This window comes from Indicator indicator, chromosome 28 (assembly GCF_027791375.1).
Source record: "Indicator indicator isolate 239-I01 chromosome 28, UM_Iind_1.1, whole genome shotgun sequence".
In the NCBI taxonomy this organism is placed as follows: Eukaryota; Metazoa; Chordata; class Aves; order Piciformes; family Indicatoridae; genus Indicator; species Indicator indicator.
In genome coordinates this window covers 11,169,098-11,191,909 of record NC_072037.1, presented here as the reverse complement: position 1 = coordinate 11,191,909, position 22,812 = coordinate 11,169,098, and the positions used below count along the sequence as shown (strand labels likewise).

The 22,812-nt window shown below is 52.9% G+C and overlaps 1 protein-coding gene across 1 annotated transcript in view; it reads right to left on the bottom strand.

Annotated features, from left to right (window-relative positions):
- Window positions 1–22,812, bottom strand: part of VAV2 (vav guanine nucleotide exchange factor 2) — a 53,883-nt gene that overhangs the window by 11,940 nt on the left and 19,131 nt on the right. The window contains exons 4-15 of the mRNA XM_054393251.1: window positions 22,598–22,700; window positions 20,286–20,300; window positions 18,370–18,468; window positions 15,575–15,643; window positions 14,375–14,475; window positions 9,761–9,860; window positions 7,752–7,847; window positions 7,258–7,326; window positions 4,018–4,104; window positions 2,242–2,327; window positions 1,863–1,995; window positions 728–742 (exon numbers count right to left, since the gene is read on the bottom strand). Coding sequence (XP_054249226.1) covers window positions 728–742; window positions 1,863–1,995; window positions 2,242–2,327; window positions 4,018–4,104; window positions 7,258–7,326; window positions 7,752–7,847; window positions 9,761–9,860; window positions 14,375–14,475; window positions 15,575–15,643; window positions 18,370–18,468; window positions 20,286–20,300; window positions 22,598–22,700 — 973 coding nt within the window. The remainder of the gene's footprint in view (window positions 1–727; window positions 743–1,862; window positions 1,996–2,241; window positions 2,328–4,017; window positions 4,105–7,257; window positions 7,327–7,751; window positions 7,848–9,760; window positions 9,861–14,374; window positions 14,476–15,574; window positions 15,644–18,369; window positions 18,469–20,285; window positions 20,301–22,597; window positions 22,701–22,812) is intronic.

The window sequence follows — 22,812 nt, the reverse complement described above, 5'->3', positions numbered from 1 at the left end:
CAGGAGAGACAGAGACCTGCTGGAGAGAATCCAAGGGAGAGCCACAAGGATGCTTAGGGGACTTGAGCATCTCCCCTGGGAAGAGAGACTGAGAGCCCTGGGGCTGTTTAGTCTGGAGAAGAGAAGGCTGAGAGGGATCTGATCAATGTCTATCAATAGCTGAGGGGTGGGGGTCAAGGGGAGGGGGCCAGGCTCTGTTGGGTGGTGCACAGTGATCAGACAAGTTTGAACTCATTGTTCCTTGAACAGAGAAGATTTCAGCTCAACATGAGGAGAAACTTCTTTAGAGTGAGGGTGACAGAGCCCTGGAGCAGGCTGCCCAGGGGGGTTGTGGAGTCTCCTTCTCTGGAGCCTTTCCAACCCCACCTGGATGCATTCCTGTGCAGACTGCCCTCAGTGATGCTGCTCTGGCAGGGGGGTTGGACCTGATGATCTCTGGAGGTCCCTTCCAGCCTCTGCTATACTCTGATACTGTCAGCTAATGACGCCTGAACCAGCTTGGTGCTGCTCACTCAGGCCAGACAGCATTTCCTGGTGGCAGATGAGAGAACTCACATTTTTTTTTCTGCTCCACTGGATCCCCCCTGGCCATTGTATCTCTCTCCCTGACAGCAACTGACAGCCCAGGAGCAACATCTGACCTGCCCACTGCACATATGTTCTGCCTGCCTCATTACAACCCCACACAGCAAAACAGAGGAGGAAAAAAATTGAGTGCTCTGCTTACCATCTTCCCATGAGACTGGAAAGCATAGGAGAGCAAAGTGGAAACACATTTTGGTTACAACACAGAGCCAGAAGCACTTCTGCAGCACCCAAATGGCAAAATTGGCCACTCTTACCCCCCTGACACATCCCATCTGCACCAGAGCACTTCCCATGGCATCTGAGTGGATTACCAGTGGGTTACTGGGACATGGAGGGGCTGGAGCAGGTCCAGGGGAGGGCAACAAAGCTGGGGATAGGTCTGGAGAACAGGGCTGGTGAAGAGCAGCTGGAGAAGTGGGGATGTTTAGTGTGGAGAGGAGGAGGCTGTCATTGCTGTCTACAGCTCCCTGAAAGGAGGTTGAAGCCAGGTGGAAGTTGGTCTCTCTAATATGAGGTGACAGAATGAGAGGAAATGGCCTGAAATTGTGCCAGGGGAGGGTTAGGTTGGAGATGAGGGAAAAATTCTTCACAGCAGGATGGTCAGAGACTGGAACAGGCTGCAGCAGGGAGGTGGTGGAGTCCCCATCCCTGGAGGTGTTCAGGAAAGGTGTGGCCATGGCACCTGGGGCCATGGTTTAGTGGCTGTGGTGGTGCTGGGTGGGTTTGATGATCCTGGAGTTGTTCTCCAACCCAAGCAATTCTGTGATTAGGCTGATGGCTCTCTGCTCAATGGGTAACTGGGAGGTTTTCCTTCAGGGCTGCAGAGTGAGCCTCAGAGCAGCAGCACAGAGGTGCTCCACCAGTGCTCTGAGTGCTGATCCTGGCAGGCTGGCTGGCAACCTTCAGGCTGCCTTCCCAGGGTCCTCCACCCCTCGACTCGTGGGACCATGAGCATCCAAGATGGACCTTCCCTCCTCCCTCACCTCCTCCCAGCTGACATTTGCTCCCTGCTGGTGGGCCAGAAAACAGGGAGCAACTTCCTCTTCCCTAACTCCAACCATCCCAGTTTCTTCTGGGCTGTTTTCCAAGGAGGGAGGTGAAGGATCGAGCCCAGCCCCACGGTAAGAAACATCTCCCAGCCCTGAGAGCTCAGCAGCTCTTTTCCACCTCTCATCAACAAGCCCTTTTTTGTATTTTTAAAGGCTAATGGGAAGGTCCTGCCCAAGGAGAGGCTCCAAATGCTCTCCAGCAGAGCTGATCCCTGGTCCTCCTACCTTCTTGATGTCCTTGTTGTTCATAGGGTCGTCGGTCATCTTGTGGAAGAGCAGCTCAATGATTTCCTTCAGCTCATAACTGTAGCCTTTCCTCTTGCAGACAATCACCACTTTATCAAACAGAAATAAATACCTGCCCAAAGCAAGCAGATGAACAAGGAACCCCCTCAGGCATCTCCTCTCAGCCCTCACCTGAGGGGAAGGATTCAGAAAGCTCTGCAGAGCTCCCGGAGCGGCACAGCTCCGCGCTCAGATTGTGCCCTGAGTTCACACCACTGGAGGGTTCTAGGCAGTGGTTAACTAAAGGATCAGGAGGAAGAGTCACCAAATGAAGGTACATTGGGTATGGGAAGAGGTCCACCTGCTGCTGCTTGCTCACCTGTCCTGCTTGGTGTGGTTGACTATGGAGCGAACCTTCAGCTCGCCGTCGATCTTCGGCCTCCCAAACTCCTCCAGCTTCACTTGCTGCAGAGAGCAAAGCAGGGCATGAGGTCTGCAGCCAGGGCTGGGAGGATGCTCTGGAGAGGTGGAAACCTAAAACCTGCCCAGATCAATGAGGGCATCCCCTCCAGCCCTGCCTCCAGCTGCTGAAGCTCCTGGGAAGAGCATGGTCCTCACCAAGGGATGCCTGGAGATGAGCATGGCTCTGGCATCAGGAGTGGGACCACAGGAGATCCCTGGAGCTCCAGCACTGCCTTGCCAGGGCAAAACTCAGCAGTCAAAGTCTGTGGGCAAGGTTTGGCATGCAGATCCCAAATGGGATCCTCAAAATAAGCTCTTTTCCAGGGGTTTCTACACCACCAGAGCTCTTGTAGTTTTCATTCCCACCCTGCACCAACACTGCAGATTTTGGGTACATAAAGGAAAGTGTGGCCAGGAGGTCAAAGGAGGTCCTCCTCCTCCTCTGCTCTGTCCTGGTGAGATCACATTTGGAGTACTGGGTCCAGTTCTGGGGTCCCCAGCTCAAGAGAGACAGGGAACTGCTGGAGAGAGCCCAGAGGAGGCTACAAAGGGCCTGGAGCAGCTCTGTGAGGAGCAAAGGCTGAGAGCCTGCAGAAGAGCAGCTCCAGAGGGGATCTGAGCAAGAGATAAGGGGTGAGGGGCAAGAGGCTGGGGATAGACTCTGCTCAGTGGTGCCCAGCAACAGGACAAGGGGCAAGAGACACAAACTGGAACCCAGGAGGTTCCATCTGAACAGGAGGAGAAACTTGTTTGGTGTGAGGGTGCTGGATGCCTGGAGCAGGCTGCCCAGAGAGGTTGTGGAGTCTCCTTCTCTGGAGAGCTTCCAGCCCCCCCTGGGCATTGTGCTCCAGGGCAAGCTGCTGTGGGTGCCCTGCCTGAGCAGGGGGTTGGACTGGATGCTCCCCAGAGGTCCCTTCCCTCCTCCACCATTCTGTGATCTCCCTCCATCAGCCCTTTTGAATCATCTCAGGTGTCAGCTTCCAACCTGCACTCCCCCAGCAGCAAGCCTGCCAGAGGAGCAGCTGCACCCCCAGCTGAGCAGCCCTCCCCCTCCCACCCTCCAGCCAGAGTGGAGACAAAGCTCATTAGCCTGAACACTGTCACTCAATATTAATTAAGGAGCTCCTTCAGGGCTGAAGGGAGCCATGGGCTGCACAGGGAGGGTTGATGCACAGCAATGGGACCAAGAGTTTGCTACCTCTGGAGTCTGGAGGAGGAGGATCTCCTTAAAATAGCTGATTGGGATTTGGGGGATTAGGTGCTTATCCCCTGGGCCCTTCTCCTCCAAACAGCCCTTGGGACACTTCCAAGAGCAGGAAGGTTCAGGTAACCTCTCAACAGCAAAAGGAAAGCCACTTTCAGCAGCAAACAGGTATCTGATGGGGGAATTTTGGGGTCCTCCCTCCCCCAACAACATGGAATAAACATTTCCAGTGTAACATGGAGAAGCCATCCTCCAGCATGGCCAAATCAGTTTTGTAAGGTAGTGAACCACTTCTGGACCATCAGCAAAACCATTGTCCATGATCAGGGAGGGTCCAAACATGCAGGGAACCTTCTTGGGTAGCAATTGCTCAGCAAACAAATAAACAAACCAAAGAAACAAAGAAACAAATAAATGAAAAAGCAAAAACCCAGCCAAGGTGTGAATAAAAGTCCAAGCTGGGCACAGGAAGAGGATCTTCCAACTCACCAGATTTTCTATGGAGCTCTGAAATTCACTGATTTTCTTGAGAGTCTCCTTGTCCCTCTTCACTTCATTTATGTACATGGCCAAGTCCTGCAAAGCAAAGGGAAGGTTGAGGTTTATGTCCCAGAGGCAACTGGGCTCTTATCACAGCAGCCAACACAGGACCCTGCTGCCCAAGGCTGCCCTCAGGACTCACACCAAGGTTCAAGGAGCAGCCCAGGACTCCCTGCCCACATCATTGTGGTGCCTGCACTGCTGAGCCAGGCAGGAGCTGCAGTTGTGAGCATTTCCCAGAAGATGGCAATGAATGAACCCAGAGCAGCAGAGCAAACCCAGACCATGGTGAGCAGCCAGCCCCAGGCTCTGTCCCAGCAGCATCCTTCCTCCTTCCTAGCTCTCATCACCTCAACTCCCTTCAGCCCTCCTCTGCATACAGGAGCTGTGCACCAGCCTCTGCTGGCAGAACATCCATGTTTGTAAAATCACTGCTCTGGACACACTGCTGGATCTCTGAACAACATTTTTGACCTGGCTCTGTCCTGCTGGCTTCCAGCTGACCTCTTTGGGTGCTCTGGATCACTCCTGAGCAGGTGAGCCCCAATGGGATGCTCATGCTCTGCCCTGCCAAGTGACACCCCAGCTCCAGCACCTCTGGGCCTCCACCATCAGCACTGGTGAGGGCACATCTGGCAGTTTTGGGCTCCTCACTCCAAGAAGGACATTGAAGTGCTGGAGTGGGTCCAGAGAAGGACAACCAAGCTGGGGAAGGGTCTGGAGAACAGGGCTGGGGAGGAGCAGCTAAGGGAGCTGGGGGTGGTTAGTCTGGAGAGGAGGAGGCTGAGGGGAGACCTCATTGCTCTCTGAAAGGAGGTTGGAGTCAGGTGGGGGTTGGTCTCTTCCCCCTTGTATCAGGTGATAGAAGGAGAGAAAATGGCCTGAAATTGTGCCAAGGGTGGGTTAGATTGGAGATTGGGAAAAATTTCTTCATAGCAAAATCAGTGACATGAAGCTAGCTATGACATTTGTCTTCATAGGGATATGGTGTGCAAAGGAATCTCATAGGACAGGGGAGGTTAAGCAAATTTGGAGCTGAAATTGTGCCAGGGGAGGGTTAGGTTGGAGATTTCTTTGCTGGTCAGGGATTGGAAGAGGCTGCCCAGGGAGGTGGTGGAGTCCCCATGGCTGGAGGTGTTCAAGAAGCCTGTGGCCATGGCACCTGGGGATGTGGTTTAGTGGCCAGGGTTGGTGTTGGTTGATGGTTGGACTCAATGACCTCAGAAGTCACTTCCAACCAAACCAATTCTCTGAGCCTCTGATCTCCCACCACACAAAGGCTGTGTTGTGAAATAAGGACACACTTGATGCAGCCTGTTCTGCCCTGGCTGTTTCCCTGCTCACCCAGGCTCTGACCCTCCAAAGCCAGGGAGCTCCATCCCTGCCATGAAAACAACTTCTTACACCCTCCAAGAGGATTTTCTGTGCCTGTTTGCTTCTTATCTGCTCCCTGCCTCCTTGTCCTCAACAATAGCTCTTGTCAGCTTGGATTAAATCTGAACAGGGGATTTTTTTTTTAAGACATCCCCTGCAGGTCAGACCTTCCTCAGCTTTCCCCACAGAAGAAGGGTTAATCACAGATGATAATCACAAATCTGCATGACAATATTGATAACATCACAGAACACCCCAGCAGGAGGGTGGCAGGGATGCTTATGGAGAGTGACAAGAACAAAATCTTTATGAAGCTGCATCCTCCTGAGCTTTGGGTTGTTTTTTTTTTTTTTCCTTCCTGCTGAACAAATCATCTCCTGTGCAAAGGGGAAACAAGCCCAAGATTGACCATGCTAGGGCAGGGTTAGGTTGGAGATCAGGAACAATTTCTGTCCTGCAAGAGTGGTGAGGGACTGGAACAGGCTGCCCAGGGAGGTGGTGGAGTCCCCATCCCTAGAGGGGTTCAAAAAACCTCTAGACAGGGCACTTTGGGACATGGTTTGATGGCCATGGTGGTGTTGGGTTGATGGTTGGACTGGATGAGCTCAGAGGGCACTTCCAACCAAAGCAATGCTGATTCCATGATGCAAACCAGCAGCAGCAGTGTGCAAGCTGGGGCTGTGGGGTTTAACTGGGAACTTGCTTTGCCCCTGAGATCATTTAGAATCCCAGACTAGTTTGGGTTGGGAGGGACCTTTAAAGCTCCTCCAGTCCAACCCCTCTGCAGCCAGCAGGGACATCTGCACCAGAGCAGGTTGCTTAGCACCCCAAACAACCTGACCTCTGACCTGGGATGACCTCCCACCTCTCTGCACAACCTGAGCCAGGGTCTCACCATCCTCAGTGTAAAAAAATTCTTCCTTCTCTCTGGCCTAAACCTCCCTGTTTTAGTTCAAACAACTCCCTGTGCCAAATGCATGGGAAGTGAATCCCTCTGGGAGACGTAGCTCTGGCTGGAGGTTTTCACACCCCCCTCACAGCTCTTTCCCTTCAACCCCTGCTGCCCACCCCCACAGGAGACAGAAAGGCTGGAGTGGGGATGAGAAACTTGACTGGGAAGTTAAGCTTTGCTTTACAGATCAGTTAGAAGCAAATGATGCTGCTGCTGCTGCTGCTGCTGCTGAACCCAGCACGGTCTGAGCTGCACCTGCAGGTGGGGGAATGAAACAGAGAAACCTCCCTGATGGCTACAGGCAGCTGCCTGCAAAAAGTGCTGAGTCTGCAGCACAGCCTAAGTGTATGCACAGAATCCCAGCATGGTGGGGGTGGAAGGGACCACTGGGAATCATCCAGTCCAACCCCCCTGCTCAACACAGCAGCTTGCCCAGGAGCACAATTCCCAGCTGGGCTTGGAAGCTCTGCAGAGAAGACTCCACAACCTCTCTGGGCAGCCTGCTCCAGGGCTCCTGCACCCTCACACCAAACAAGTTTCTCTTCCTGTTCAGATGGAACCTCCTGGGTTCCAGTTTGTGCCTCTTGCCCCTTGTCCTGTCCAGGTCAGGTTGTTTGGGGCTCTGAGCAACCTGCTCTGGTTGCAGATGTCACAGCTGACTGCAGAGGGCTTGGACTGGAGGAGCTTTAAAGGTCCCTTCCAGCCCAAACCACTCTGGGGACTCTATGAACACACACTCTTATCTCCCAGATGAGCTGCTGCCTTCCCCTGGGCTGCTGGATGAGTTTTCCATCCTTTTTTTCCCCCTTTTTTCTGGCCCTGTTGCATCCCAAGCCCAGCACAGCCTCCTCACCCTCCTGTACCTGCATCGCCTCCAGAGCCTCCTTCAGCTGTTGCTTCTCTGGTCGGTCTGAGGAATGGCTGAGCAGCTCCTGAAAGGAAGACACCCAAATAAAACCAAACAAATGGAAAAGAAAGAGAGGTGGGAGAGTGATGGGAAAGCTGCCCAGCCCCTGCCTACACTGGGCAAGCCCTGACCCCTGGGGCAAGGGATGGCTGCTGCCAGGGGATGCCAGAGCGGGTGGCTGGGGCTGATCTGCTCCAGGCAGTTGATGGAAGGAATTTCACACATAATCAGATTATATGCAAGCTTAGTTTATGTTCATTAACTGCCTCTTGTGGCTAACAAGTGGAGAATTACCCTAGGTCACTCTGCTTTTTAAAAGCCAGCCCCAACATTATGTGGTGGTGTTAAGCAGCTCTTGGAATTCTCTCATCCTCTCTCCACTGGAAAAGATGAAAGATGCTCCAGCAAAGGATGGCAGCTGCAGAGAAGTGCCAAAGCTGAAGGACTTACTTTTAACAGGAGGTGGTACTTCAAAACCCTTTGCATGGGAACCACCAGCAGGTCTTGCAGTTTGAACTTCCCCTCCTGGACCTTCAGGGTGCATTCCTGGAGAGAAACCCAACGTCAGCAAGTGAGCCACCTGGGGACAGGAGATGCCTCCAAAGCTACACTGGTGCACAACAGGATGGCCTTGAGCCAGCAAGGTGGCTTTGTGGCCAAGAAGGCCAGTGGCATCCTGAGGTGCATCAAGAGGAACGTGGCCAGAAGGCCAAGGGAGGTTCTCCTCCCTCTCTGCTATGCCCTGGTGAGGCTTCATCTGCAGTATAGGGTCCAGTTCTGGGCTCCCCAGGTCCAGAAGGACAGGGAACTGCTTGAGAGGGGACAGTAAAGGGCTATGAAGATGAGGAGAGGAGTAGACTCCCCTAATCAGATCAGGAAGAAATTCTTTCCAGTGAGGGTAACACTGCAACAGGGAGGTCATGGATGCCCCCTCCCTGGAGGGGTTCAAGGCCAGGCTGGGTGAGAGCTTGGTCAGCCTGGGCTGGTGGGAGGTGTCCCTACCCATGGCAGGGGATGGAACTGGATGATCTTGAAGGTCCCTTCCAACCCAAACCCATTCTATGAAACCAGGTCCCTCAGCACCACATCTCCACAGCCCTGAAACCCCTGCAGGGATGGGGACTCCACCGCTGCACCCTGGGCAGCCTGGGCCAGGGCTTGACAGCTAAAAGAAAGGGAAAACCACAGGAGCCATTGGCTGCTCCAGCCCCTGGCTTGATGTGAGGTGCAGGAAACAGGTTTGAAAAGATCATTAAAGGCAGTTTTATCCCTGAGCTGGGCTGCTGCTTCTGCAGGGCAATCAAAGAGGGTTTGCAGCAGCCGAGGTAAGGTGGAGAGACAGCCCAGCAAATTCAGATTAGCATCAAGACCAAAGCAGGAATTAAAGCTGGGTAAAAGCAGCAGCTCAAGCAATGCATCCCTTCCAGGCCTCCTTTGATTTACTTCATGTCTGGCTCAGCCCCTATTTACACTAAGCCTTGATGCTGGGGAAGGAGGGCACTAATCCAGGCGTTCCCTGGGGGCTTGGGGCTGGCTTCTGCCTGTCCCTGATGCTGTCTCTGACCTTGGAAAGCCACCAGGCTCCTGGCTCAGGGATGTTTGGTGCCTTTGGGTCTCCCTACACCACTCAAAGAGGAGTTTTTATCCCAGCCAGCCCCACTCTAATAAAGTCACCTGGCTTGTTTTAACTTGGATAAACCTGGGGGAGAATGGACAGAGTTTAGGAGGGGGGAGATGAAGAGCCAAGCAGAGGATCACAGAATCACTATGGTGGGAAAGGACCTTTAAGAACACAGAATCATAGAACTGTTTCAGCTGGAAAAGAGCTCCAAGATCATCCACTCCAACCACCAACCCAACCCCACCATGGCCATTAAACCCTGTCCCCAAGTGCCATGGCCACACATTTCTTGAACACCTCCAGGGCTGGGGACTCCACCACCTCCCTGGGCAGACTCTTCCACTCCCTGACCACTCATGCATCCAAGAAATTTTTCCCAATCTCCAACTTAACCCTCCTCTGGCACAATTGCTGGTCATTTCCTCTCCTCCTATCACTTGATCCTAGGAAGAAGAGAGACCACCTCACTCCAGCCTGCTTTCAGGAGGTGCAGAGAGCAGTGAGGTCCCCTCTCAGCTTCTTCTTCTCCAGACTAAACCTCCCCAGGTCCCTCAGCTGCTCCTGATAAGGCTCCTCAAGCCCAACCATTACTTAACTCTACCAGGGCCACTGCTCCACCACATCAGGACAAGACAATCCCCAGCACTGCTCCCTCTCTCTGGGCACCACAGACTGCCCCCCACATCCCTCCTGCTAAATCAAACATCTCCAACACACATTCCCAGCTCCAGCAAGCCCTTTCCAAAGCCATGACAAGGTGGGGAAGGTTCAGGCAACTCCCAACCCCATGACAAGGGGGACAAGAGGCACTCATCCTGGACCCTCCCAGCCCACTCACCTCCACCTTCTGCCTGACATCCTCCCTGTTGGCAAGGAGGTGGTTGAGGGTGTTCTGGGCATACTCCATGTGGCTGCAGTACTTGCCATAAATCAGCAGCCTGGAAGAGGGAAAAAGCACAGATTCCATCAGCAACACTTGCTGGCAGTTCTGGAGCACCTGCTGGAGAAGATCTAGACATTGATGTCCAGGCAAAGGACAGGGCAAGCAGCTCTTCCCCTCCCACCCCCCTCAGAACACCCTTTGACTGCCTGGCTTTTGGACACCTCAGGCAGTCCCAGTTTCCAGAGCTGGAGCCCAGCAAGGTGAGCAGAAGGGGCTGAGGAGCCCATTTTGGAGGGGCTCATCCCTCCCTTCCCAAGTGTGAGGTAGGTAACCAGCACTGCCCAGGAGCTCACTGCTGGAGCAGCACAAGCAGCCAGCTCCACACAGCAAGGTCTGTCCCAGAGCAGGCTACAAGGAGGCTCTGCAAGAGCTGCAGCTGGCACCACAGGCACCAGAGGCTCCAAAAGGCTCGAGTGGGACAAGAGGGACAAGAGGCACAACAGCCAAATGTGAACAGAAACAACAAACAGCTCTCCCATCCCACTTACCTCTCCCTGGGACCCCATCCCACTTGCCTTTCCTTGGGACCCCATTCCTGCCCCATCCCACTTGCCTTTTCCTGGGGCCCCATCCCTCTCCCACCATCCCACTTGCCCCTCCCTAGGACCCCATCCCTTTCCCTGGGACCCCATCCCTCCCTCATCCCATTTACCTCTCCCAGAGACCCCATCCCTTTCCCTGCAGCCCCATCCCATTTGCCTCTCCCTATGACCCCATCCCTTTCCCATCCCACTTGCCTTTCCCTGGGACCCCATCCCTCTCACCTCTCCCAGGGACCCCATCCCTTTCCCTGCAGCCCCATGTCACTTGCCTCTCCCTATGACCCCATCCCATTTGCCTCTCCCTATGATCCCATCCCACTTACTTCTCCCTGGGACCCCATCCCTCTCCCACCCCACTTGCCTTCCCTGGGACCCCATCCCTCTCCCACCCCACTTGCCTTCCCTGGGACCCCATCCCTCTCCCATCCCACTTGCCTTCCCTGGGAGCATCTCTGACTCCAGCAAGGGTCCACAGCTAAACTTCAACCTGGGGGCTGAACTCCTTCAATCCAACCCTGTGGCTCCCTGGCTGGGAGCCAGCTTTTCCTCATGACCACACCACCACCTCTTTGATGTCTCAAAGTTTTCTGCCTGGGCCATGTTAGCACCAGGGCTTGTGAAAGCAGGGCAGGGATGTGCCTCAAGACCAAACACCAACAGAAATCCATTCCCTGAGGGCATTTCCCAGTGTAGCTCACTCAAGCCCAGGTAGTCATCTCCCCAGAAGCCTTCCTCTCCCTGGTTACAGCTGCCCCCAGCCCCCAGAATGACTGCCAGCACCAGGGATGCTGTGTGCCTCTCTCTCTGAGGGTTCTGGCTAGTTCACCAGGAAAGAAGGCAGCAAGAAGCTCTTGGATCCTGAGGCATGCCCAGCACGGATGTGGGTGATGACAATTTGCACCTCACCAGAGAATAAAAAGCTTTCAAATCCCCTCAAAACCCAAGGACACCTTCTAGAAAGCTCACTGCTCCTTGCAGGGTGGCCCAGAGGGACCTAGAGGTGCAGAGATGGGGAGGAGAAGGTTGGGAACAGCCTTGGGAAGCAGAGGGAAGCCACTTTGGGCTAGGAATTGAACCACCTGCCACAAGCAGAGCAGTCTTGCTGTGGCTTCCCAGGTTTTCCTCCACTTCCCTCATTAATCCTGCAGGACAGGTGTGGGTTTCCCACTCCCCCTCCCCTTCCCCACCATTAACTGGGCTGCTGCTGATAAGAGACATATTCCATCAGGAGCTGCAGCTCATCCATTATTTGGGAGCCTCCTCCCTTGATGGAGAAGCTCTGGAAGCCCCTGACCTGCTGTCACTCCCTCAATGTGGGACTCAGATGCCACTGAGAAGCTGAATAGGAAGATTTATGGCAGCTGCAGTCCCCAGCCAAGCAGCAGCCACCACAGATTCTTTCTTCTGCCCTTTTCCCCCTCCCTTGACAACTTCTGAAGGTGCACAATAGTTATCTCCCTTGCCAGCACTCAGGGAATTTCAAAGAGGCTTCAGGAGCAGCAATTCAAACCTTGGCTTTCAGAGAAAGAGGTTCACAAATGACTCCCTTCCCAAACCCCAACCAAAGCCAAGCTGCAAGGCACAGCAGCAATCATTTCCCCAGGCTGCCTCTGAGGATGAGCAGGGAAATGAGAGCCATTTGGAGATGGAGGAAGGTCTCAAGGTGGGGATTCTGGAGGTCCACATTTCCTTTTGGGTGAGGTAACGCTGCCCAGGTGAGCTCAGTTCCACAGAAACCCATGGTGGGGGATGGAAGGGAGCTCTGGAGATCATCTGCTCCAACCTCCCCACCATGGGACACCTCTCAGCTAGACTCAGCTGCTCAAGGCTTCATCCAACCTGGCCTTCAAGGAGACCCCCAGGGAAGAGGCATCCACAACCCCCCTGGGGAACCTGCTCCAGTCTCACCAAATGCAGGGATGGAGCAGCCTCAGAGCAGCCCAAGGCCTCCTCCATCCCAAAAGCAATGGAGAATGGGGTCACAGGATGAGAGAATCAGAGAACCATTTAGGATGGGAAAGACCCTGAGGATCATTTAGGTGGGAAAAAGCCCATTAGGATCATCAAGGTCAACTGTTAACCCAGCACTGCCAAATCCATCACTAGACCAAGTCACAGAATCCTAGAAAGGCTCAGGTTGGAAGGGAGCTCAGAGTTCCTCTGCTCCAACCTCTCCCCCATGGGCAGGGACACTTCTCAGCCAGACTCAGCTGCTCAGGGCCTCATCCAGCCTGGCCTTGAACACCCCCAGGGAGAAGGCAGACACAGCTTCCATGGGCAACCTGTGCCAGAGTCTCAGCACCCTGGTACTGAAGAACTTCTTCCTCAGCTCCACTCTCACCCTGCTCTGCCTCAGCTTCAAACCATTCCCCCTTGGCCTGTCTCAGACACCCTCAGGAAAAGTTCCTCTGCAGCCTTCCTGCAGGATCCCTTCAGGTCCTGGCAGGCAGCTCTGAGGTCCCCCTGGAGCCTCCTCCTCTCCAGGCTGAACACCCCCAGCTCCCTCAGCCTGTGCTCACAGCAGAGCTGCTCCAGCCCTTGGATCATCTTTGTGCCCTCCTCTGGCCTCACTCCAGCAGCTCTGTGTCCTTCTAATGCTGGGGACACCAAAGCTGGAGGCAGGATTGGAGGTGAGGTCTCAGCAGAGCAGAGCAAAAGAGGAAGACCTTCCAGGGGAGCACTGCCACTTCCACAACCCTCCCACGTGCCCTGTGTGCCCAGGGATGAGAGCAGCAAGCAAGGAGCCAAGTCAGGGAGTGAGGCTCAACACCACCTGGCTGACTTTGAAGAAGATTTTTTTCATTATCTGCATTCTTTTGTTGGTTTTTTGTTTTGTTTTGTTGTTTTGGGATTTTGGGTTTTTTTTTTTTTTTTTTTTTTTTTTTTGTTTTGTTTTGTTTTGTTTTTTTACCCCAGCAACCATCCCCATTCTGCAAAGAGGCAGCAGGACTGATGGCCCTTGATGACCTCACAGGGTGTGATGAATGCAGGTGGCATTGCTGGAGCTCCTGACTGGCATTCCTGTGTCTAGACACTGGTTTAACCCCAGTGAAATCACACCCTGGCACCATTCCATACTGAATCAGGCCTTTGAGCACTATGAAGGATATTAAAGGCTGTGGTGACCCTCAGCTGGGTGCTGCTGGGGGGGGGGGTCCTCCTGCTTTGCAGCTGCCACAACACAGGACTGGATGGTGGCTGTGAAAGGCACTTGGAGGGTTGCTCCTCATGCCATAGGTGAGGGACAGGAGTTGTGCCAGCTCTGGGAGTTTCTGAACCACTCTGAGCCACCACTTTGATCCAAGCAGAGCAAAGCCTCCCCTGCAGAGGAGTCATCCTCCCACATCCCAGCTCCTCAAAGCCCCCTCCCCTGCTGCTTGCATGAGCAGACAACATGGCATGAGCCCCTGCAGGTGAGGGAGGGCTGTACTCCATTCTGACTCACCACAACTGCTCTGATCTCATCCTTGTCCCCCCCTGGCTCTGCAGTCTGCCAACAGCCAGTCTCACATGGAATTCCTTTGGTTGGAAGAACCCTTGCAGATCATCAAATCCATGCACTAAGCCAGCACTGCCAGGGCACCACTGCACCATGGCCCTCAGCACCACATCTCCACAGCTGTAAAACCCCTCCAGGGATGGGGACTCCACCACTGCCCTGGGCAGCCTGGGCCAGGGCTTGACAACCCTCTGGGGGAAGAAATTGTTCCTCATGTCCAACCTAAACCTCCCCCTGGTGCAACTTGAGGCCCTTTCCTCTTGTCCTGCTGCTTGTTCCTTGGGAGAAGAGACCAATCCCACCTCACTCCAACCTCCTTTCAGGGAGCTGTAGAGAGCAATGAGGTCTCCCCTCAGCCTCCTCTTCACTCCAGGCATTTCTGCTCCAGGCTCAGAGATGAGCCCTGCAAATATGAAGCCTCCTCCCCCTGTCCCACCTGGAGCTGCCCACAGAGCAGGTTTCTTTTACCTCTCTTTGAACTCCAGAAACACCTTTGCCAGGCTGCTTCCTCCTGCCATCATGGAGACATCAATGGCTCTCAGGAAACTGAAGTGCACTTTAATTAGGTCCTAAAAGCAAGAAACAATCAATACTTTAAACACAGCCAAAGCAGGAGGGCAAACAAAGCCAAGAGAAGCACACATTCACCTCTTCATCAAGCAGTCAACTGCTCTGCCCTTCCCCCCCTCCCCCTTTTTTCTTTTTTTCTCTCTTTTTACCTCTTTTTTTCAGCTAAAAATCAGCCACTCTAGTGAGATGCAGCCAGCAATGGCCAGCAGTGCCTGGCTGCAATTCCATCAGGAGTTCCACAGGGATAAATGCCCTGGGATTCCCATGGGCATTCAAGTCCCTTTTGCAGGTCTGGAGGGAGGGAAGGAGATGACCAAGCTCTGACCCAGAATCATTAAGGTTGGAAAAGGCCTCCAAGGTCATTGAGTCCAACCAGCAATCCAACCCCACCATGGCCACTAAACCATGGCCCCAAGTGCCATGGCCACAGGTTTCTTGAGCAGCTCCAGGGATGGGGACTCCACCACCTCCCTGGGCAGCCTCTTCCTTGCAGCAAAGAGATTTTCCCTAATCTCCAACCTAACCCTCCCCTGGCACAATTAGAGACCATTTCCTCCCCTTCTATCACCTCATACTAGAGAGAAGAGACCAACCCCCACCCAGCTCCAACCTCCTTTCAGCTGTAGAGAGCAATGAGGTCTCCTCTCAACCTCCTTTTCTCCAGGCTGAACCCTCCCAGCTCCCTCAGCTGCTCCTCCCCAGCCCTCTTCTCCAGACCCTTCCCCAGCTTGGTTGCCCTTCTCTGGACACCAGCTCCTCAATGTCCTTCTTCAAGTGAGGGACCCAAAAACTGACCACAACAAATCCCTTCATCACAGTGTGCCCAAACCATCTCTAAGGACAACCAAACCACACAGCTCCAGCCCTGAAACAGCCTCCACACACAACTGTTTTTCCTACCTAGAGTTCACCTAATCCCCAGCTCTAAAGCTGAGCCTTAAAAGAGCATCTCCTAACCCCCTTGCAGCTCTTCAGCACACAAAGGACCCAATCTCTGCAGCTGGATGCAGCAGTCTAAAGGGAAATGTGAGTTTGCTCTTAAGCAGGGAGGCAGCTGAGGAGAACAAAGGCTGCAGTCCAGGTTGGCTCTGCTGTTACCTCCAAATTGATGAAAATAGCTTCCATGTCCTGGGGAGTCAGCACCAGGCGCAGGGGGTTCATGTAGTTCTGCAAGAGGGAAAGGGCAAAGAGGGTGAGAAAAAGGAGAAGGGAGAGGTTTCCAATCACAGAATGGCAGACAGGGGTTGGCAGGGACCTCTGGAGATCATCCAGCCCAGAGCAGGATCAACCTAAAGCAGGTGGCACAGGAACACATCCTGGCAGGGCTTGAAAGGCTCCAGAGAGGAGGAGACTCCACAACCTCTCTGGGCAGCCTGCTCCAGGGCTCTGCCAGCCTCACAGGAAAGAAATTTCCTCCTCATGTTCAGATGGAACTTCCTATGTCCCAAGTTTGTGGCCATTACCTCTTGACCTGTCACTGGGGACCACTGCAAAGAGTCTGGTCCCACCCCCTCAGATATTTCATAGAGTCATGGAGTGGTTTGGGCTGGAAGGGACCTCAAAGCTCATCCAGTTCCAAACCCCCTGCCATGGGCAGGGAAACTTCCCCCCAAGCCCAGGTTGCTCAAGGTCCCTTCTAGCCTGGCCTTGAACACCTCCAGGGAGGGGGAATCCACAACCTCCCCTGGGCAACCTGCTCCAGTGTGTCCCCACCCTCACTGTCCAACCCGAGCCTCTCCTGGCACAACTGGAGGCTGTTTCTTCACATGCACAATTCCATGGGAAACAGGGAATTTTATCCCATCACCCTGGATTTGCTCCCAGCTTCTTCCAGCAGATAAGAGGCAGATAATTGCAGAAGGGGAGGAAACAAAAGCCTTGGGACATGGCAGCTGGGATCTCACTATTGTCCTTCATTCCTGCTGCTTTTCCTTGGAGCAGAAACCACCTCCAGGCTCCAGCCCTAGCCACAGCACTGCTGTGGTGCTGAGGTGCTCCTTGCAAAGCAAAAGGCACCACAATAATTTATCAAACCCAATCAAACCCTTGGAATTCAAGCAGCAAAAAGAAAAAAGCTCCCTTTAATCCAATTAGTCTCAATGACAAGTCAGCAGAGCTGACAAAAAAAAAAAAAAATAAATCCCAAAACCCAAACAAAACTAAACCCCCAGAATAAAGGAATTATTCTGTGGCAATCAGAAGTGATAGCTGCAAGCACACCCAGAATAAAGAAGTGATTCCAAAGCAATCAAAGTGATAAGAGATCTAGAAGCACAGCTCTTATCAGTCAGACTGGTCTAGAGTGGGAGCTTCTTAGCCCAGGGCTGTTGGGGGGCACACACAGCAGGATGGTTGGTTCTTTTTCCAAGCTTCCTTCCAAGATGCTCAGAAAAAAAGGAAAAAAAAAAACTGTTTGGCTCTGCCAGCTGCAGGCTGCACATTTGTGCTTGGCACTGTGGCTTTGCTGGATCCTCCTGCTCTCCAGGTTCCCATCACACAGGATCACAGACCACAGGGTGTTAGGGGTTGGAAGGGACCTTTGGAGGTCCATTGCCCCTTGTCCTATCCCGGGATGCAGCTGAGCAGAGCCTGTCCCCTCCCTCTTGACACTCAGCCCTCAGGTTATTTAACATTTATTAAATCCCCTCTCAGCCTTCTCTTCTTCAGACTGAACAGCTCCAGGGCTCAGCCTCTCCTCACCAGTCCTGATCCAGCCCTACAGCCCCTGGCAGAGCAGAACAATATAATCTAGGGCAGGTCACACAGTTTGCTTTGCCCTCACTTCTCTTTGCCCCCCCTTCTCTTTGCCCCCACTTCACTTTCACCATTGTCCTTGGCCAGGTTATCTTCAAGTCCAAGAGCTCTTTCTGCATCCAGCCAGGTGCCTTTGAGTGTCTAAGTTCCTCTGGACAGTAGCTTTAGGCTCACAGCTTGCAGGACCTTCACAGGATCACAGCTCATAGGATGTTAGGGGCTGGAAGGGACCTTAGAAGATCATCAAGTCCAAGCCCCCTACCAGAGCAGGAGCATGGAATCCAGCACAGGTCTCACAGGAACACATCCAGATGGGGCCTGGAAGTCTCCAGAGAAGGAGACTCCACAACCTCTCTGGGCAGCCTGTTCCAATACTCTGTGACCCTCCCAGTGCAGAAGTTCCTCCTCATGTTGAGGTGGAACCTCCTGTGCTGTGGTTTCTATCCATTGCCCCTTGGGTGCAGCTGAGCAGAGCCTGTCCCCTCCCTCTTGACCCTCAGCCCTCAGGTTATTTAACATCTATTAAATCCCCTCTCAGCCTTCTCTTCTTCAGACTGAACACCCCCAGGGCTCAGCCTCTCCTCCCCAGGCAGTGCTCCAGTCCCTTCAGCATCCTCATAGCTCTCCCTTGGACTCTCTGCAGCAGATCCCTGTCCCTTCTGACCTGGGGAGCCCAGAACTGGATGCAATATTCCAGGTGAGGTCTCACCAGGGCAGAGCAGAGGGGGAGGAGAACCTCCCTGGCTCTGCTGCACACACTCCTCTGAATGCCCCCCAGGACCTCCTTGGCCTTCTTGGCCCCCCAGGGCACATTGCTGTCCCATGCAGAACTTGCTGCCCACCAGCACTCTCAGGTCCCTCTCCTTGGGGCTGCTCTCCAGCAGATCCCCTCCCAACCTGTCCTGCTGCAGTTTCTTCTTCCTTCCCAGGTGCAGGACTCTGCACTCATCCTTGTTGACCCTCATTAGGTTCCTCCCTGCCCAGCTCTCAGTCTGTCCAAGCCTCACTGAATGGCCTCACAGCCTTCAGAATGCACTGATCCTGCCCCCCCACATCTGCCAGCCCTGGCAGAGAGAAGTGACACTCCTCAGGTGCTGAGGAGGAAGGTGATGGGACAGAAAAGCTGGCTGGGTGCTCACCTTTTCTATGTCTTCAAGTGTTTTGTAGTATTTGGCCTCTGTTTCTTGGATCTCCAGCAAACAGCAGTTTCTTTTGTCATCTTCTGTCATTCCCATTTTCTGGAAAGCAGGGAAAATGCTCATGGTCAGAGAGATGCTCTTTAGTGGTCCAGCAGCTTGCAGAGCTCCACTTCTGCTTTTGGCGACAGCAAAACCCAAAGCCAGAACCAGCTGGGAAAGCCAGGAGAGTGCTGATGCTGGCTTGGCATAGAATCATGGAATGGGTTGGGTTGGAAAGGACCTTAGAGGTCAGTTAGTTCCAAGGGCAGGGACACCTCCCACCAGCCCAGGTTGCTCAAGGCTTCATCCAGCCTGGCCTTGATCAGCTCCAGGGAAAGGACATCCACAACCTCCCTGGGCAACCCATTCCAGTGTCTTCCCACACTCAATGTCAAGAATTTCTTCCTAGAAATTCTTAGTTCCTTCCTAAAAATTCTTAGTTCCTTCCTAGAAAGTCTTCGTTCCTTCCCAGAAAGTCTTCGTTCCTTCCAGGAAATTCTTAGTTCCTTCCTAGATATTCTTAGTTCCTTCCTAGATATTCTTAGTTCCTTCCAGGAAATTCTTAATTCCTTCCAGGAAATTCTTAGCTCCTTCCTGGAAATTCTTAGCTCCTTCCTGGAAATTCTTAGCTCATTCCAGGAAATTCTTAGTTCCTTCCAGGAAATTCTTAGCTCCTTCTGGGAAATTATTAGTTCCTTCCTAGAAATTCTTAGTTCCTTCCAGGAAATTCTTAGCTCCTTCCTATAAATTCTTAGCGCCTTCCCAGAAATTCTTAGCTCATTCCTAGAAATTTTTAGTTCCTCCCCAGAAATTCTTAGTTTCTTCCTGGAAATTCTTAGCACCTTCCTAGAAATTCTTAGTTCCTTCCCAGAAACTTTCAGTTCCTTCCCAGAAATGTTTAGGTCCTTCCTAGAAATTTTTAGTTGCTTTCCAGAAATTCTTAGTTCCTTCCTAGAAACTTTCGGTTCCTTCCCAGAAATTCTTAGCTCTTTCCTAGAAATTCTTAGCTCTTTCCTAAAAATTCTCAGCTCCTTCCTAGAAATTCTTAGTTCCTTCCCAGAAACTTTCAGTTACTTCCCAGAAGTTTTTAATTCCTTCCTAGAAATTCTTAGCTCCTTCCTAGAAATTCTTAGTTCCAACCTAGAAATTCTTAGCTCCTTCCTAGAAATTCTTAGTTCCAACCTAGAAATTCTCAGTTCCTTCCTAGAAACTTTCAGGTCCTCCCCAGAAATTCTTAGCTCTTTCCTAGAAATTCTTAGTTCCTTCCTAGAAATTCTTAGCCCCTTCCTAGAAACCCTTCGTTTCTTCCTAGAAATTCCTAATTTCTGTTAAAGAAATCTCTTTTTACCCTCCAAACTCAGGACAACCCCCCTGGCTGGCCTGTTCAATATGTTTCAACCCATCAAGCAGTATTTTTGGGGTTGTTTTGGGGTTTTTTTGTTGTTGTTGCATGGATTACATCCCCACTGCCAAGCACTCTGAGCTTGAGAAGCATAAATAAAAGCTAAATGCTGAGTTTCCCCATATTTGATTCTTCTAACTTCAGATGAAATTCACAACAGAGCCTAAAAGGGTCATAAATAATATGCTAGATTTAGACAAATCCCCTGCTAGGGTTACCAGTTGTGGTGGTTTGAGGTCAGAGCTGATAATGCTCCAAGCTCCAGCTCCTGGAGTCCCTTCTCTTTGTTCTGACATCTGTAAAGTGGAGCTGGAAAGAAGAGTTGGGAAGAGCTGCACCTGGCAGGGCAGGCTCTGAACCTGGGAGGTGACTCAGAGGTGGGGGTTTAGTTCTCATGCACAGCCCTGGGCACCTTCTGCAACCCTTAAGAGCTCTCAGCTGGCTGGAAGTCAGTATTTTAATCAGTGGGTCTTACCTGCATGTATCTGATCTGCAGCATGCAGAAACACAAGAAACCAATTAGCATCAAACACTGTCCAAAGAAACCCCAAGACTGACATCCATTTAGACTCACAGAATGGAATGGGTTGGGTTGGAAGGGAGCTTCAAGCTCAGCCAGTTCCAACCCCCCTGCCATGGGCAGGGACACCTCCCACCAGCCCAGGTTGCTCAGAGCCTCATCTGACCTGGTCTTGAACACCTCCAGGGAGGGGGCAGCCACAGCCTCCCTGGGCAACCTGTGCCAGTGTCTCCCCACCCTCACTGCAAAGAATTTCTTCCCCCTCTCCAGTCTCAATCTGCCCTCCTCAGGCTTCAATCCATTCCCCCTCATCCTATCACACCCAGTCCTTGTCAGAAGTCCCTCCCCATCTCTCCTGTAGCCCCCTTCAGGTACTGGAAGGCTGCTCTAAGGTCTCCTCAGAGCCTTCTCTTCTCCAGGCTGAACAGCCCCAACTCTCCCAGCCTGTCCCCATAGGGGAGGTTTTCCAGCCCTCAGATCATCTTTGTGGCCTCCTCTGGACCTGCTCCAGCAGTTCCATGTCCTCTCTGTGTCGTGGGGACCAGAACTGGAGGCAGTGCTGCAGGTGAGGTCTCAGCAGAGCAAGAGCAGAGGGGCAGAATCCCCTCCCTGTCCTGCTGCTCTCACTGCTTTTGATGCAGCCTAGGATGTGGCTGGCTTCTGGGCTGCAAGCACACATTTAGTGCTGGTATGACAACCAGACTCTGGCCCAAGCAAGGGGAGGAAAAGGAGTCAGAGCCATCACAACTCCACCACTTCCCAGCACATCCAAGAACACAGAAAACGCTGTGGAGGGGCAGGGGAAAAATGCCAATTCCACTGCCCCTAATCCTGCACTACCCAGCTGCTGGACACCCACAGAGTGGGAGTTTTCCCCTGGATTTGCCATTTATGCCAAGAATTCCTACCAAAACCCTTCCCAAGAGGCAGTCCTTGGGCCAAATGACTTTTGCAATTGATGGCACAGAGGGAAAATGCTGGTGGCCCACGAGCTGTGTTGACTTTGGCATTGCCACCAGTGTCTGTAGACAGCTCCAAGCCCCTTGGCAGGATCACTGGGAATATTTTGTGCCTGATTCCTTGATCCAGGCAGGGGTTTGGTGCGCTGGGAGCTCCTTAGGCTGCAGATAAGTCAGGAAGGGATGAAATGCCTCAACCACCATCATTGTGGGCTTGGTACCACTTGCAGACAGACTCAGGATGGGTGAGAAACCAGCATGGGGGCATCACATCTGCACAGTTTGGCTTCTTTGCCTGGCTCCACGCTTTGCCTTGCCAGCTTCCCAGCACCTCAGCCAGCACAGCCATGCACCCTGCTCCAGGGATTTCACTGATCAATGAACTTATCCATTGATCCTTCTTTGCTATGGGGAAGTACGTGCCAGTGGCAGAGCTGCCTGCAGCAGGGAGGCTGTAATTGGAGTCTGCACAAAGCCTGCCTGGGGGTGGCAATTATCAGGCTAGGAGAACATTTAGAAGGTCATGCTCTGCTGGGAAGGTCTCTTCCACCTCTGCTCCAGCAGCAGCCAGGGCAGCTCATCTCCTCAGCACTGAGAACACAGATAGCAAAGGTGCCTGTGAGCACCTCTGAGAAGATTCAAGGGCCACCAGCATCTTCCTGGCTCATCCATTTGCACCAGAGCCCTTGGAGTTAATGCAAGACCCTCCTCATGGAGGATTTCCCTGCCACCAAAAGGCTTTTAGGGATGAGGAATGGGCTCAGCTGCTTGTCCCTAAAGCCACCTGAGCCTCTACTACAACCCCAGAAAGCTCCACTGTCGACATCTACCTGCTCTGAGAGCCAGGCAGGAGCAGCAGCAGGCAGAGACAAGTGCTGGATCCTGCACACAGGGATCTGTCAGCACTTCCCCCATCTCAGAATCCCCGTGGCAGACACAGCACATCTGGCTGATGGAGCAGGCAGAGCCCCCTGCTGCCCCCTCCCCAGAAAGGGCTGGGGTGACACAGGCTGCCTTGGCTCAGCAGCAAATCACTATTTTTAGCTTTGAGGGCTTATTAGCTTTCCCTTTCCCTTCCTCCTTCTGATGACAGGATGGGGAACTCCTCACAGAACTCCCTCCAGGCCAGCACCATCCCAGCCTGGTTGATTTTTACCTCCTGAGGAGACAGCTGGGTTTTGAAGAGCGATGAAGAGTGATTTGGTTCCCCAGAACATCACCTCCCAGATACTTATTTAATCAACACCCCCCCCTCTCCCTTCCCCTCCCCCTCGAGGTGTAGCCTCAGAAATGCAGAGAAATGGTTACCATGGGCTGCTGAACTTCCACTCTGATGATATCTTCGTAGATATCATCACCTTCATCCTCACAGGGGACGCAGTCATAAATGTCCTCCCCCAGGTCATGCTCACTGCAAGGAGAAGGAGAGGCTTTTAGTGGTGACAAGAGGGGAAGCTCTGCTGACACTTGGCTCACACCAACCCACCTCTGCTCTCACACCAAGGAGGGAGAACAACCAGCAC